At 52.3% G+C, this 13162-nt stretch overlaps 1 protein-coding gene and 6 non-coding genes across 9 annotated transcripts; 4 read left to right on the top strand and 3 right to left on the bottom strand.

Moving 5' to 3' along the window:
• Positions 1-404: 404 nt before the first annotated feature.
• On the top strand, positions 405-478 carry Trnat-agu (transfer RNA threonine (anticodon AGU)). Its single transcript has one exon. It is a non-coding gene; the product is annotated as a tRNA-Thr (tRNA).
• A 258-nt stretch (positions 479-736) lies between these two features.
• Positions 737-818, top strand: Trnas-cga (transfer RNA serine (anticodon CGA)). Its single transcript has one exon. It is a non-coding gene; the product is annotated as a tRNA-Ser (tRNA).
• Positions 819-6902: 6084 nt separating this feature from the next.
• Positions 6903-6973, bottom strand: Trnag-gcc (transfer RNA glycine (anticodon GCC)). The gene has a single exon. It is a non-coding gene; the product is annotated as a tRNA-Gly (tRNA).
• Positions 6974-7115: 142 nt separating this feature from the next.
• Hes7 (hes family bHLH transcription factor 7) lies at positions 7116-11030 on the top strand. Of its 3 annotated transcripts, XM_050162702.1 has the most exons (5): positions 7116-7207; positions 7553-7619; positions 9532-9627; positions 10179-10266; positions 10579-11030. In XM_050162702.1, the coding sequence occupies exons 1-5, from the start codon at positions 7146-7148 to the stop codon at positions 11028-11030; spliced, it is 765 nt and encodes a 254-aa protein (XP_050018659.1). In that variant the 5' UTR covers positions 7116-7145. The 3 variants fall into 3 exon arrangements, with proteins under 3 accessions (XP_050018659.1, XP_050018660.1, XP_050018658.1); XM_050162703.1 differs by lacking the exons at positions 7116-7207; positions 7553-7619 and adding an exon at positions 8509-8553; XM_050162701.1 differs by lacking the exons at positions 7116-7207; positions 7553-7619 and having other exon boundaries at positions 9270-9627.
• A 475-nt stretch (positions 11031-11505) lies between these two features.
• Positions 11506-11592, bottom strand: Trnar-ucu (transfer RNA arginine (anticodon UCU)). Its single transcript is given in 2 exon segments — positions 11506-11541; positions 11556-11592. It is a non-coding gene; the product is annotated as a tRNA-Arg (tRNA).
• Positions 11593-12091: 499 nt separating this feature from the next.
• On the top strand, positions 12092-12173 carry Trnal-uag (transfer RNA leucine (anticodon UAG)). The gene has a single exon. It is a non-coding gene; the product is annotated as a tRNA-Leu (tRNA).
• Positions 12174-12591: 418 nt separating this feature from the next.
• Positions 12592-12663, bottom strand: Trnaq-cug (transfer RNA glutamine (anticodon CUG)). The gene has a single exon. It is a non-coding gene; the product is annotated as a tRNA-Gln (tRNA).
• Between the last annotated feature and the right edge of the window lie 499 nt (positions 12664-13162).

Raw genomic sequence — 13162 nt, 5'->3', positions numbered from 1 at the left:
GGATTGATGAGCCCTATTCGGGCTTTGCTCACACAATAGAACTACACTCTACCATTACCTTAGTTAGTTAGCTTGGTTATCCTGAGACGCAGAGAAGCAAGAAGAATGTGGTTAAGGTCTCTGGCAAGCTCGTCTCAGCTACTGTGGCAAGAAGCACGTGGGAGCGCTGGGAAATCCGTGGTAGTTTAGCTGAATTCTTTAGCCTCACCTCAATACACCAGCGGAAATAGCTCTTCAGCTGGTCGGTTTGGGTCGCTAAGACGTATCAGACCTCTCACTCCTGCAAGGAAGGAGCCCGAGTGGGTTGAATCAACCGAGGTACAGTTCAGATTTTTGGACTTCACTTTTCCCTGCTCACCTCCCGTCAGTAACAGCTGGTCCTAGAAGCGCCAAGCACACCCGTTGGCGCCGTGGCTTAGCTGGTTAAAGCGCCTGTCTAGTAAACAGGAGATCCTGGGTTCGAATCCCAGCGGTGCCTGGCTTGTCTGAGAAGTGGTATATTATTGCCGAATTATTGATGTCTGCCGCGAAGGCTTTCTCTTCTCCACCTAGGCCCTTCTGAGGGCCAGCTTTCTGAGATGCCGAAGCCGCGGGAACTGGTTTTACCGGGCTCCACCGCGGCCTGCATCTGCCACGGCGCACGCGCACAGCTGCTTTTACGAAACTGCCGAGTCTGCCGGGGGCCAGGGCCTCGATAGGCAGCTATAGTTCCACAACAAGTCCGTGGCCGCACGCGGCTGTGATGGCCGAGTGGTTAAGGCGTTGGACTCGAAATCCAATGGGGTTTCCCCGCGCAGGTTCGAATCCTGCTCACAGCGTAGTCAGTTTTGGTGTTAGGTGTTGCTGTTTGGTGTTAGGTGTTGCTGCTTTGGTTAGCGGAAAAACAGTTCGTTTTCTAGTTCTTTCTTTCTTTGTAGACGCGCTCACTGAGATTCAGCCACCTGGGATCAGCTCGCTAGCGCCCTCGTGCGAAGCTGAAACTACCGTGGACTCAATTCCAAACCACAAAGATTCCCAGCTCCACGCAAAATCTACTCAACCTTTTCCTCTACTTTTCGACTGTGTCATCCGAAACCACGAATTTCCCATTCGCCTCTCCTTCAAATCTATTTTTCATTTTTGAGATTGTAATTTGATTTCATTTCTCACTTCCCTTTCCTTCCCTCCCTTCAAAACCTCCTGTATACTTCTCCCTGCTCTCCTTCAGATTCATGATCTTATTTTTCTAATTGTTATTGCATGCATATAGATATATGTATATACACATATATTCCCAAATATAGCCTGTTCGGTTCGTATAATGCTACCTGTATATGTTTTCAGGGCTGACAACCAGTTTGTACACACTTTCCTGGGGTAGGCCTTCTCTCCCCTCCCAGCTTTTCTCGGTTGTCTACAGTTCTTTGTGCAGAGCTGAGGCTCTGTTTTCTGACTCACTGGGAAGACAGTTTCCCATGGACAGCTGCAGCTGCATGCCCTAACTGCCACCCCGCCTCCTCTCCCTGACGAATACAGAAGAACGCTTCCACTGACGTATGGCCAACCTCCACATCTAGATTTTCCATCCCTCTGACCCTCGCTGTTTTCCATTCCATCAAAATTTCCCTTTCGAATGTATTGCTCCCATCAGCTTCCAGAAGTGGTGATTCCGTCCACAAGAACAAAAATATCTGCTGTGTGTCCTTGAAAAGTCCTTGTGTTGGCAACTTAATCCCCAGATGTGTAATTTGATGGAAGGTAGGGTTTTAACGACATTATTTAAAACTAGAGGATATCATATGAGTAGAGCCCCCGCGCTGACTACAGCTTTCTAAGAAGCAACTCCAACAAGTTTACTTGTTCCGTCACATTGTATGATTCTCTCGGTCAACAAGAAAGCCCTCACTAGACATGCTGGCTGGCTCCGTGTTCTCGCGCTTCCCAGCTTCCAGACTACTGAGCTAGACAGACCTCTGTTCTTTCCTGATTGCCCAGACTATAGTGGTCTAAGTCAACTCGGGAAAAGGTCAAAACCCAGTAAGACACTGTCTGGACCCTACGCTGTCCTCCAGTTACCACTTCATTCCTTGTTCCTCTGTGTAACAATAAGTGATCTCACTGCTTCTACCTTCCAGTGCGCCTTTGAACCCTGTCCAACCATGTATACACCCTTCTCACCATCACAGCTTCCCTTTAAGGTTACAGATAGCCATTACATTGCTAAATGGACAAGAGCCGGATGCTTGCCCTTAGAGCCTCTCCACTCGCCTCCCAGCCTCCAACACCCTTCTGATGTCCCTTCAGCTCCATTAGCAGCTTGTTCACAGACTCCCTTTCTGGATCTTAAGTGTTAGGGGAGTCCAAGGCTCAGTCTTCCAGTGGCCTCTCCTCTCTGCGTTTTCTGCTGAGGCATCTCTGGTATCATCATCATCATCATCATCAATGTCCTGGCAATGCTTAAGCATGCATGGGCTGCCCGTTTACGGCAGTTCTCCAGTTGTTCCTATTCCGAGCGCTCCTAGATGCTTGTGTTATTGTCATGCACGAGCTTCCACAGTCTTCCTCTATGCTGTCTGTCCACTGTCTTCTGGGTCTTCCTCTTCACTTTATCCCGCGTGCTCCTCCAAGGAGTGCTATCTTCAGTTTAAAGGAGGGAACTACTTCCGATGTCAAGAGTCAGATAGGGATACCAAGGGCTGCATTCCAGGCACTAGGGAAGGTTCCATCAGCAGGAGACATATTGACAACAAAATTATAAGTATGTGAGACACTTGTCTTGAGCTGCCTTCTTTACGACTCTGAAACCTGGACAATGAAACGCTCCCCAGAACAGCGGCTGAATGTGTTTGAGATGGCGTGTCTCAGGAGGAGTCTAGGCGTCACACAGAGAGACAGGCTGCGCAGCGATGGCATTGAGAAACATCTCCATCTACAGAAGGAAGTCAACTGCAGAACACAGCAAGGGTGCCTGAGATACTTTGGCCATGTTACGAGAATTTCTGGTTTAGAACCTTGAAATGCCAGCTAATACTTTACGTGGCCCCTTGTTTCCATCTCCAGGTCTGCGAATGTTCCCCAAATGCTTCTATCCCTTCCCTCATCCCCTCTTGGCTGTCTAGCAGGGATACACTGTTCCCTACAGCTGCTTCATCTGTGGTCTTCTCAATTTGGTCAATGAGAATTCTACTTCTCTAGTTGATTACACTTAAGACCCTTAGGATTCCCCTTGGGTCTTCTTTTTCTAACATTCTATATTGATCAGTCAGCAGTTTCTTTTTCTAATATGCAAGGCTTAGCTAAGGATCCCCGAATTCTCTATTACATCCTAATCCAGACTTGTCTCTTCCCTGCCATCTATCACATATCAGTGGCTCAGTCTAGGATGACTGAAGCTGACAATGGTTGCAGGGCTGGGGACGGAGCTCACGTGAAAGGGCATCGATCCCAAGCATCTCCTGTAGTTGGGGAAGACCTTGAATTTCTGATTCTCCTGCCTCAAGCGCTAGGAAAGGAGTTACGGGGGCCCGTCATGTCCTGGCACTCCATCTTTCCAGGATGAGACTTTGCAGAATCACAGTTCTCACCCTCTCCTCCCTTTCTCCGCTTTTTCTCCAGCATACATACTGCCTGCCAATAGTAACACCCACGGACTGTCGTGTCCCGTTCCCCTTCTCTCCCCACCCCCCACTCCCTCGCAAGAACAGAACTGGGTAAGGACAGAGCTGACTATGTTCGGAGCTGTCTGTGTGGGGCCAGAACAGAGCAGGTAGGATAAACGTGCTGAGGCCTGAAGAAATGGCAGGCGGGGTTCACCTTTTATAGCTGGGGTCTTTAAAGTTTATGATATTCTTTCCTGTTGAGACCCTTCCTCGAAACAGACAACAAAAAAAGAAAAGAAAGGAAGAAAAGTGCTCTTTTCTATTTTATCTGGGTCTGTGATTCCCCGTTTAGTTTTGAATCACAGAACAAGATGCCAGGAATCTGGACCACAGGAGTTTGCTTTAGGAGCCTAGAACTCTCCCCTGTGTTTCTGCTTTGGCTTGGACTCTGCTACTCAGGACTCAGGACATCCTAACAAGCACACTTTCCCTCTGAAGGGCAAAAGGGCAAGGACAAGAGGCTGGGAACCCAGGCCTGGGGAGATGTCACAGTGGGGGACGGGAAGTTAAGCACAGCACCAACCGTACCAGTCTTTGTTGTCTGCATCCTTCGGGCCCTTCATGTGGCCACACACTGTCCTCCTCTGAACCTCAGCCATAGGGAGGGTGCAGTGAGACATAGATACCTATACATGTGCTGATAGGACACAACCACCACATTCCTGGACACAGGCTCTTTCTAAAACAGAGGCTTAGGATCTTCGTAGAGATCCCCCCCACACACACACAAAACAAAGTACATTAGGGACATCTACACAGGCCACATCACAGGTCACACCTGCACCAGAGCAAGGAGTTGGAGTCAAATTACTCAGTTCATTCAACTAGTCTCACTGGAAGGTAACTTTATGTTGTTGTTGTTTTGTGTCGTGTGTCCCCTCCCTCCCCCTACAGGGTTTCTCTGTAGCTTTGGCCAGTTCTGGAACTAGCTCTTGTAGACCAGACTGGTCTTGAACTTACAGAGAAGCCCCTGCCTCTTCCCAAGTGCTGGGATTAAAGGCGTGCGCCACCCCTACCCATATAGTGCATAAATGAGGTATAAGAAATAATATTTAGAACAATGCAAGAATGCAGCAATTTACATATTTAAAAAGCAGACAGAGGATGAAACTCTGGGTTCAATCCTTAACACGAGGGGGAAAATCTGATAAGCTGTCAGTGAAATAAAACACAGCGAGGAAAGCAAGACCCTGCCTTAAAAATAATTACAATGATGATTAAACCATAACTAACACTTAACAAGCAGAACACTGACAAATGCCAGGAAAGCACCCTGACTCCTGGTAGACCTGCACAATATTCTCCACAGACTGCCTTACTATTTTGTGTATTTTTTTCATCGTGTGTATGTGAAATTTACAGAATGCTATGGCCCGATGAACACCTTGCTGGAACTTTCCCTAGATTCTATTTTTGGGTTCCTCAATTTCGTTAGCATCATGGTGAAGCAGCTTATGCACTTGAAATTCTCAGACAGGCCGCCAGCAGGCTGAGAAAGCCTATTTCCTTAAACCCATAGGTTTATTTTTCTACTCTTCAAAATGAGCGTTTCGCACGCTTCTCATCAAATGGCCTGTAGCACTTCGGATGCCCATGGGAATAATGGGAATCTGGGGTGGGGTCGGAGATGGGTGGGTTGATGCCAGCGTGTGGAGGAGGTGGAGAATGGGCCTCAGGAGCAGGGAAGACCCCTTTCCCATTGAGAGGTGGGAAGATGCAGGGTATGGCATAGGAAAGTGGGGGCTACACTTTCTTAAAAGAACATTTGCTCAAGCTAGGATGTCACCTCAAAAGTGGTCTTGTTGCCAAAGCTGGTCTTGAATTCTCCATTGCACTCAATCCCCAAGACCCTTTAAGGCTTCTAAAATCCTGTGAAATGGACTCTGTTATCTTGTATCCCAATTTACATCCTCCATTCCCCAGTTCTCTGTTCTAGGTTCTTTCTTTAGCTCCCCAACACATCTCTTTTCAACAGGAGGGCTGGGACACGTGGGTGACCACGTTGAGGTATTACCACCGCCGTGAGGCTGCCTCTGGCCACTCCGACTAAACTAGAAAGCACTTCACTGTCACGTGGCTGCACTTTTCCTTACAACCACGGGAAATTATCCTAGTCTATTTTCTGCCTTCTTGGTTGTTTCCTGTCCCCACACCGCCAATAATGCACGTTTCGGGAGAACTCAGGGCCAATGTACCCCCAAATCCTTACAATAGTGGGCACACAGCAGGCACACACAGATCTACCATTGATCGGGCAAATGTACCACTTGGGCTCGCAGTGATGACAACAAGGTCGTTTACTATTCTCCTAGGACCACGGCCCCAGCTTGGAACTGAGAAGGGAGTGTTGTCACTGACACAGTCCAAGATGAGACCCACCAGGCTGAAAGAGACAGGAGAGGAAGGCTTAAACCGGAATTCAGACTGTGAGAACCTGAGAAGGCCGGGAGGAGGGGCGCGGAGGGCGGCGGCGCGCTCTGGAGGGGAGCGGAAAGGGAGCGCGGGGCGTCAGGACCCCCGGGTTGCTTCGGCAGGTGGCCGTGCAGGGTCCCGCCCTCCCCGGGCGCGGCGCGTGCGGGATCAAAGCTGCCGGCCAGGGGCGGGCCCGGGAGCTGCGGGGAACCGGGTGTGAGAGCGTGGGAGCGCAGGGTCCCCGCAGGCGACAAGGACCAGGAAACAGGACTAGGCAGCCGGAGAGGTGCAGAGAGGGAGCAGCAGAGGGACGCGAGACTCAGAGGCCGAAGAGACCACCCTAGACCCGGAGAACCCCAGCCTTGAGACCTTTAAAAAGAAAAAAAAAAAAAAAATCAGAGCGAGATGGAGTCGCTGAGAAGCACTCAGATCCGAAAGACCAGAAGGCTGACATGCCAGGTCCTTGGACCTGGGGAAAAGGCGCTTCAGAGCAGAAAATGCGAGGGAAAGAGAGGAGAGGGAAAGAAAGATCAGGAAGACCTGGCCCTCCCCTGCCAAGGGCGGAGAGGACCCCGGGCAGGGATCCCAGCTGCTTGTCCTTTCTCTGGGTTGCGGAGGGTAGGACGTGGGTGTGTGTGTCGGGCAGCCAGAACCTCCCTGGCTAGAGGTGGGAGGGAGGTATGAGGATCCGCCGAGTCAGTGACCAGTTCCGGAGCTTCCAGGGCGGCCGCGGAAACAAAACACTACAGATCACTTTTGGTTGAAATGTTTAAGAAAAAAAGTCGCTTGCTTGAACTGGAGCCTCATCAATTTAATTTTCTCCTGGTTCGAAAGAAAAAAGGAAGTCGCTTGTGCATTGGCCGGGAATCGAACCCGGGCCTCCCGCGTGGCAGGCGAGAATTCTACCACTGAACCACCAATGCAGACAGAAAGAGCTGTCGTAATGAATGTATCTGAAGTTGTCCGAGGCGGAGCTAGCCGTGCTCAAGCCTCTGTGTGTGGAAAGGGTTTGTGAAGGATAGTTAAGGTGGGTGGAGCGCTGGGCCATTCTTTCTTTTCCTTGGATCCGGCCACCGGGCCATAAAGTCATTCCATATGGCCAGGGGCGGCCCCACACCCGGGTGCAAACTGCCCCGGCCCTCGAGCCTCACGTGCAGGTGAGAAAAACTCAACCCCAATCCTGGTTCCCAAGGAGGGGGGCGGAGGGGCCTGCTGTGGCCACACATCTGTGCTCCCATTTGGCTGAAGTAGGGAAGGTGGAATGTACTGGGGGCCCTAATCCCAAATGGGAGCCCCCTTCTTAAGTCTGGGCCCCTCCCGCTCTGCGTTTGGCAAGGCAGCCTCTGCCAGAAAAGCCGCTCAGGATGGGGAGGGCCTCTGGAAGTTGTCTCTGACTCCACAACTACCTTCTGGCCCGGTTTGTAGGGTTTGTAGCCCCTGTCTTTATGGTGTCCTTTCCCCAGGTGTTCTTGTCATGCTAAATTTCGGTTTTACCTCCTCAGGCACTTCGTCCTGAAGTCTCTAAGTGTTGACACTTTCTTCCGTCGAGGGTCATGCTCTTGGTTTGAGGTGGGTGCGGATCCCTTTTTGTAACCAACCCTTTCTTGTTCCTTTTGCAAATCTCACATTTTCCTGCTCCTCTACAGTCACCAGACGCCTCCAGAGGCAAGTAACTCTGGCGCGCTTGTGGTGAGGTTTTCCCCGTTAGCCATACTCCTGAATTTGGTTTTAAACCAAATACTTGCAAATGGAAAGATTTCTTCACTCCTACTTATACTTTAAAAGGGCTTTATACTTGCTTTTTCTAGACGCTTCCTTTGCCCCACTCCCCCCCCGCCCCTCCCCCCCCGAGTCCAGCCATCCTCAAGGAAACCTGTTCTCGGAGCACACGTTTCAGTAATAGCCGCTTGATGGCAGATGCTGCGTTCACTAACGCAGGGCTAAGCAGTGGAGTGACTGTGGGAACTGAGTAGAAGAGAAGGTACCCGGTGAGCGTTCCCACAGCTAGCCAATAGAATCCCGCAGACAGACCTGCTCTATGCCTCTAGGGGTTGCTCCTGCCCAAGGCTGAAGAGCGCTACATTTATTTCGGTGTTGGTGAGGCTATAGTGAACCTCCAAGAAATCTACTCTTTTAGATCCCCAAATTTCATGTCTAAGCGAGTTGTGTCCCAATTCATTCCCCTCCCTTCGGTTGAGTCCCTCCTTCTTATACAGCCCCTTAAGGTCCTTAAACCAGCCTGTGGCCCCTTCCTTCCCTTGCTCCCACACTTGGGGCCAGTTCTCTCCTTCCCCTCCCCCTCTAGTCCCCGCCTTTCCGGGAGCCTCGTGCCGGGGTCTTGGCCCTAGGCATCCTGGAGCATAAGGGGGCGGGTCCGGGTCCTATCCCTCCTACCCTGCTGAGGCAGGATATAAAGATCTAGGGACCACGCGTTGCGTCCACCACAGGGTCCGGAGGCGCAATGGTCACTCGGGATCGAGCTGAGAATAGGGACGGCCCCAAGGTGAGAGGTGGGAAGGGTGGGAGCAAGGACCCCCTTTTCCCGCCAGAGGACTTAAAGGTCCTAACATTGTGGGTTAGGGGTGAGGATGGAGACACAGGACTGACTGGAAGGACAGAGATGCTCGTGAGACCCAAAGAACCTGTATGAAGAGGACAGGGTCAGAGCCGAATTTGCGTGGTTGGCGGAAGCCGAGGTCTAGGGGTTTATGTTATTGCGGGCTGTGGCTTGTGGCCTGGAGAGCTCCTGAGAGTGCCAGAATTTGGGCACCGTGGTCTATCCTAGCGCTGGGGTGGGGGCGGGAAGCTGAGGCAGGTGGATTACCGCAAGTTCGAGGCCATGGAGTGAGCCCTACAAACACATAGCAAGCAAAAGAAACAAAACAACATAAGTTAGAGGACAGAGCCCGTGGAGCAGGGCGGGGACAAAAAGAGGAGAGGATGTGGACGCTCTCCGTCAGTAAGCGGTTGTGAACCGCTTCTGACTTACAGAGAAGACTTTTGGGTTCCAGAAGTGCGAGGCCGGGTGAGAGATTTTAGGAGAACCAATGGCTACTTCTAGGCGACTGCCTCCAGGAGGTGTGGTCGTGCTCTGTGTCTCCCTTCCACTCTGGGCTACTAACTCTGATCCTTACCGTGAGGGTGGGGCAAAGAACGTCCCCAAAGTTCTTCGCTAATACGCAGAGACCACGCAAGACAGAGGTGTAGAGAGAAGAGAGAGTCGCAGACGGGAGACAAGAGGATGAAGCAGAACTCAGAAGGGGCAGGGAGCGGGGAGAAGAGGGGACGAGCCACTGAAATTCACCAACCCTGGGGCGCTGGGAAAGAGGCAGTGAGAGTGGACGAATGGACCAGCCCTAGGCAATCAGGGGTTGATGGGAAAGGGACGCCGGGGGCTTTCCCAGCGGCAGGATCGGACTCTCGCGTGGCGGCGCTGAGTCTCGGTCCGGTCGGTCCGCTCTCCTTTTCCCGCTGGTCACAGATGCTGAAGCCGTTGGTGGAGAAGCGGCGCCGGGACCGCATCAACCGCAGCCTGGAAGAGCTGCGGCTTCTACTGCTGGAGAGGACCAGGGACCAGGTCGGTTCCACCGCCGACCCCAGGCCCTTTAGTGTGTCCCAGGGCTTTCCACTGGGGTGGGGACATAAGCTGGAGTGGTGACCCTGGTTCTAAGGCGTCCCGACCCAAGCCTGGCCTTTGAAATCCCATCCCACACCTCCTCTCGCTCTCAGAATTCCATCTTCGCCACCTTGTGGGTCTGTAAGCTTCCTGTCTGGCTCTGTAAACTGAGCTTCCAGCATGCCTCAGTTTCCCCCTTTGGGTTTCTAAATGTCCTCATCATCTACCTCCTGCCCCCGGAGCAGCCAGCTTCAGTTCTGCGGTGGTTTTCACCATCCGGGTTGCTGTTTCCTACACACTCCTCACAAGTTGGGAAATGGTTCCACTCCCTCAGGTTGGACAGTCTCGTCTCAGGGTGGGACAGGGACCTTTGTTGGTCACCTCCACATTCGGTTGCGAGTCATGGGGGCACCCGCAGCTCCCGTATCCGCCCCTCCCTTCTTCCCCCAGCCACTTTCCCCCTCTCTCCCCACCCCTTTCTGTCTCTGCGCCCCGCCTCCCTCCGTCTGTAGAACCTCCGGAACCCGAAGCTGGAGAAAGCGGAGATTCTGGAGTTCGCCGTGGGCTACTTGAGGGAGCGAAGCCGGGTGGAGCCCCCGGGTACAGCGCGGGAGTTGGGGCAGCGGAGGGCGGGAGGGTGGGTGCGAGCCGGGAAGGCTCGGGCTGGGGAAGGGGCGGGCTCCGCGGGGGACGGAGGCTTGGGGGAGCGGCCGGCTGTGCTCCGAGGCGAGGTTAATGACACCTGCGCGTGTCTGTCTCTGTGTCTCTCTCGTTCCCCTCCTCTACACGTCCATCTGGTCTCCCGTCTCTGTCTGTGCGCCCGTCTGACCTCGGGATCTCTGCGCCCCGCCCCTTCCCTCACCCCCGTTGGGCCCCTGCCCTGCCCGCCTGTCCTCCCGCCGGCTGCACCAGGGGCTCCCCGGTCCCCAGGCCAGGACGCCGAGGCGCTCGCCAGCTGCTACTTGTCCGGTTTCCGCGAGTGCCTGCTTCGCTTGGCGGCCTTTGCGCACGACGCCAGCCCGGCCGCCCGCTCCCAGCTTTTCTCCGCGCTGCACGGCTACCGGCGCCCCAAACCGCCCAGGCCAGAGGCCGTAGATCCAGGGCTCCCAGCGCCGCGCCCACCGCTGGACCCTGCTGCACCCATCCTTGGCCCCGCGCTGCACCAGCGCCCCCAAGTGCACCAGGGCGCCCCTAGTCCCCGCTGCGCTTGGTCCCCATCCCACTGCTCCCCTCGCGCCGGCGATTCCGGCGCGCCGGCGCCCCTCACCGGACTGCTGCCGCCGCCGCCGCCGCCTTACAGACAAGACGGGGCGCCCAAGGCCCCGCCACTCCCACCGCCCGCCTTTTGGAGACCTTGGCCCTGAGCTTTGGGGGGGCTGGGACGGGGGTTGGAGGTGGGGTAGAGACTCCAGCCAGAGGGCAGGAGAGGGATCCGGGCGAGGAGGGCAGCGGGGCGCGCGGGCTCAGCGCGCGGGTGAGATGTGGTTTATTTTAGAGTATCTATATAAATATATATTTTCCTGTCCCTTTTCCCTGCCCCGCTACCCTGTGTGTAGGATTGTACCCTCTCTATCCCGGCCCAGTCCCTTCCCGAGTCCCTAGTGCATGGAATAAAATGGTTATTAAATCCCGGTGTGTCCCCTAGCCAGGGGCCTGCCTCTATGTCGCCGTCACGCCCCTACCCTTCTCCCACCTTTAGGCCTGCTCTCCACGGCCCAAGCCCTGGGGCAGACAGGTAAGTAAGGAGCCGTACGACGGACGGAGGTTGAGACTGGACTTGAAAATAAAGTGGGTGTTTTGTTTTTTTTTTAACGAAAGCCAAGAGACGATAAATAAAACCGACTCTGGTGGGATTCGAACCCACAACCTTTGAATTGCTTTTTCGTCACTAGAAGTCCAATGCGCTATCCATTGCGCCACAGAGCCACCTGGCGGGCGGCGCCTTCTCCCAGTATACGGAGACTAGCATAGAGAACAAGGGTAGCGCGGGAGAGTGTGCACAAAAATTGGGCCGAGCGTCGTAGGAGCTGGAGGCGAAGGGCTCGGAGGCCGGCGGGATGAGGTGTAGCCCCCGCGTGAGCCAGGCGGGCATGAGGGTGGACGCAGGTGCAAGGAGCAGGGAGGGACAGTCACGGGATGTGAGCTCGCCAGCAGGGCACAGCTCAGGTTGCTCCTTGCGCTACCGAGCGCAGACTTGCGCGGTTCCCAGGCTTGATCACACTCAATAAACGTGCTTTGTCGTAAGTCCCTGTGTCTCCTGGTTCGTTTGTTTAGCCTCCTTACTAAGTCGTTCAGGGTCCCTGTGGTTCCTCATCCCGAGTTTGAGATACACATCTAAAGAATTTCTCGTCGGTTCCCGGTTGTGAGGCTAGCACGGCTGTCCTACTCTCTTAGGAAGACGACGGGAAACCGCAGTTTACGTACGGGTAGCGTGGCCGAGCGGTCTAAGGCGCTGGATTTAGGCTCCAGTCTCTTCGGAGGCGTGGGTTCGAATCCCACCGCTGCCACATTGAGTTTTTCTCCAGAGGCTTGTACTACAGATGTGGACGCTGTTAATTAATTATTAAAGCCTCTGCTGTTATTATTAAGGCGTCTAATATTAAATTTTATGACAACCTTTGCTTGGCTAGTGTTTCAGCATTAGCTTTTTTCCTTTGGCTTGCCAACAGAGCGCTAGACCCATTTCGTATTCATACACAAGATGTTGAAGCAACCTTAGAAGTGACCTGTTTATAACCTATCTCCATTGTAAACATGCCTGTAAATATACAGTGTATTGTATTGTATTTTGTATTGTATATTCAAGTCCAGCGCAGATCCCACCGAGTGAAACTACTCAATATAAAAACTACTCAATATAAAAAACAGATAAATTTTAAAGTTATTAAGTCGATTAAAAAAAAAAAAGTAAAAAAAGAAAAGCTAAGGTTCCACCGAGATTTGAACTCGGATCGCTGGATTCAGAGTCCAGAGTGCTAACCATTACACCATGGAACCCCCTTCTGCTCTGCATCTTCGGATATTACATATATTATTCTACATTTTGTTTTGCGTATCATTCCATTTTTATCATTTACCACAAAACAAAGCAATGGCATGAAAAAGTCAACTGCTAGATGTGGTTATCGAGTACCCGAGATATGAATGCTTCATCTAAACCTGAAGATTACAAAAGAAGTTCAAAAATTAAGTTAAAATTGCTGATTTTAAAATACCAACTTCAAGTTAAAATAAGACTTTCAAATATTCTATTAATTGAAATATATTATTAAAAGCAATTTCGTCAGTTCCTTTTTACTCTTCTTGCGGCTTTTAGGAAAATTAATCTCATACTCGTGGTTTACATAGACAATGCTCTTCCCTTTTATCATCACTCATCGGCATTCTGTTCTCAATTCACAAATCTTCATCTCCTTTTAAAAGAAGTCAATCATTTTGTTACCACATCGCTCTCGTAAAACAACCTGACAGCAGCAATTTGTGGGTAGAGTTTTAC

This window comes from Alexandromys fortis, unplaced genomic scaffold, assembly GCF_014885135.2.
Source record: "Alexandromys fortis isolate MF-2015 unplaced genomic scaffold, M_Fortis_MF-2015_v1.1 scaffold_84, whole genome shotgun sequence".
In the NCBI taxonomy this organism is placed as follows: Eukaryota; Metazoa; Chordata; class Mammalia; order Rodentia; family Cricetidae; genus Alexandromys; species Alexandromys fortis.
This window is presented reverse-complemented; position numbering and strand designations above follow the sequence as displayed.

Bases quoted from the DNA above. Each gene is read 5' to 3' on its own strand.
- Hes7 (XM_050162701.1), top strand. From the start codon at position 9,292: ATGAAGCAGAACTCAGAAGGGGCAGGGAGCGGGGAGAAGAGGGGACGA. The intron at 9,628-10,178 runs GTCGGTTCCACC...CTCCGTCTGTAG, and splicing joins TGGAGAGGACCAGGGACCAG to AACCTCCGGAACCCGAAGCT. The intron at 10,267-10,578 runs GTACAGCGCGGG...CGGCTGCACCAG, and splicing joins AAGCCGGGTGGAGCCCCCGG to GGGCTCCCCGGTCCCCAGGC.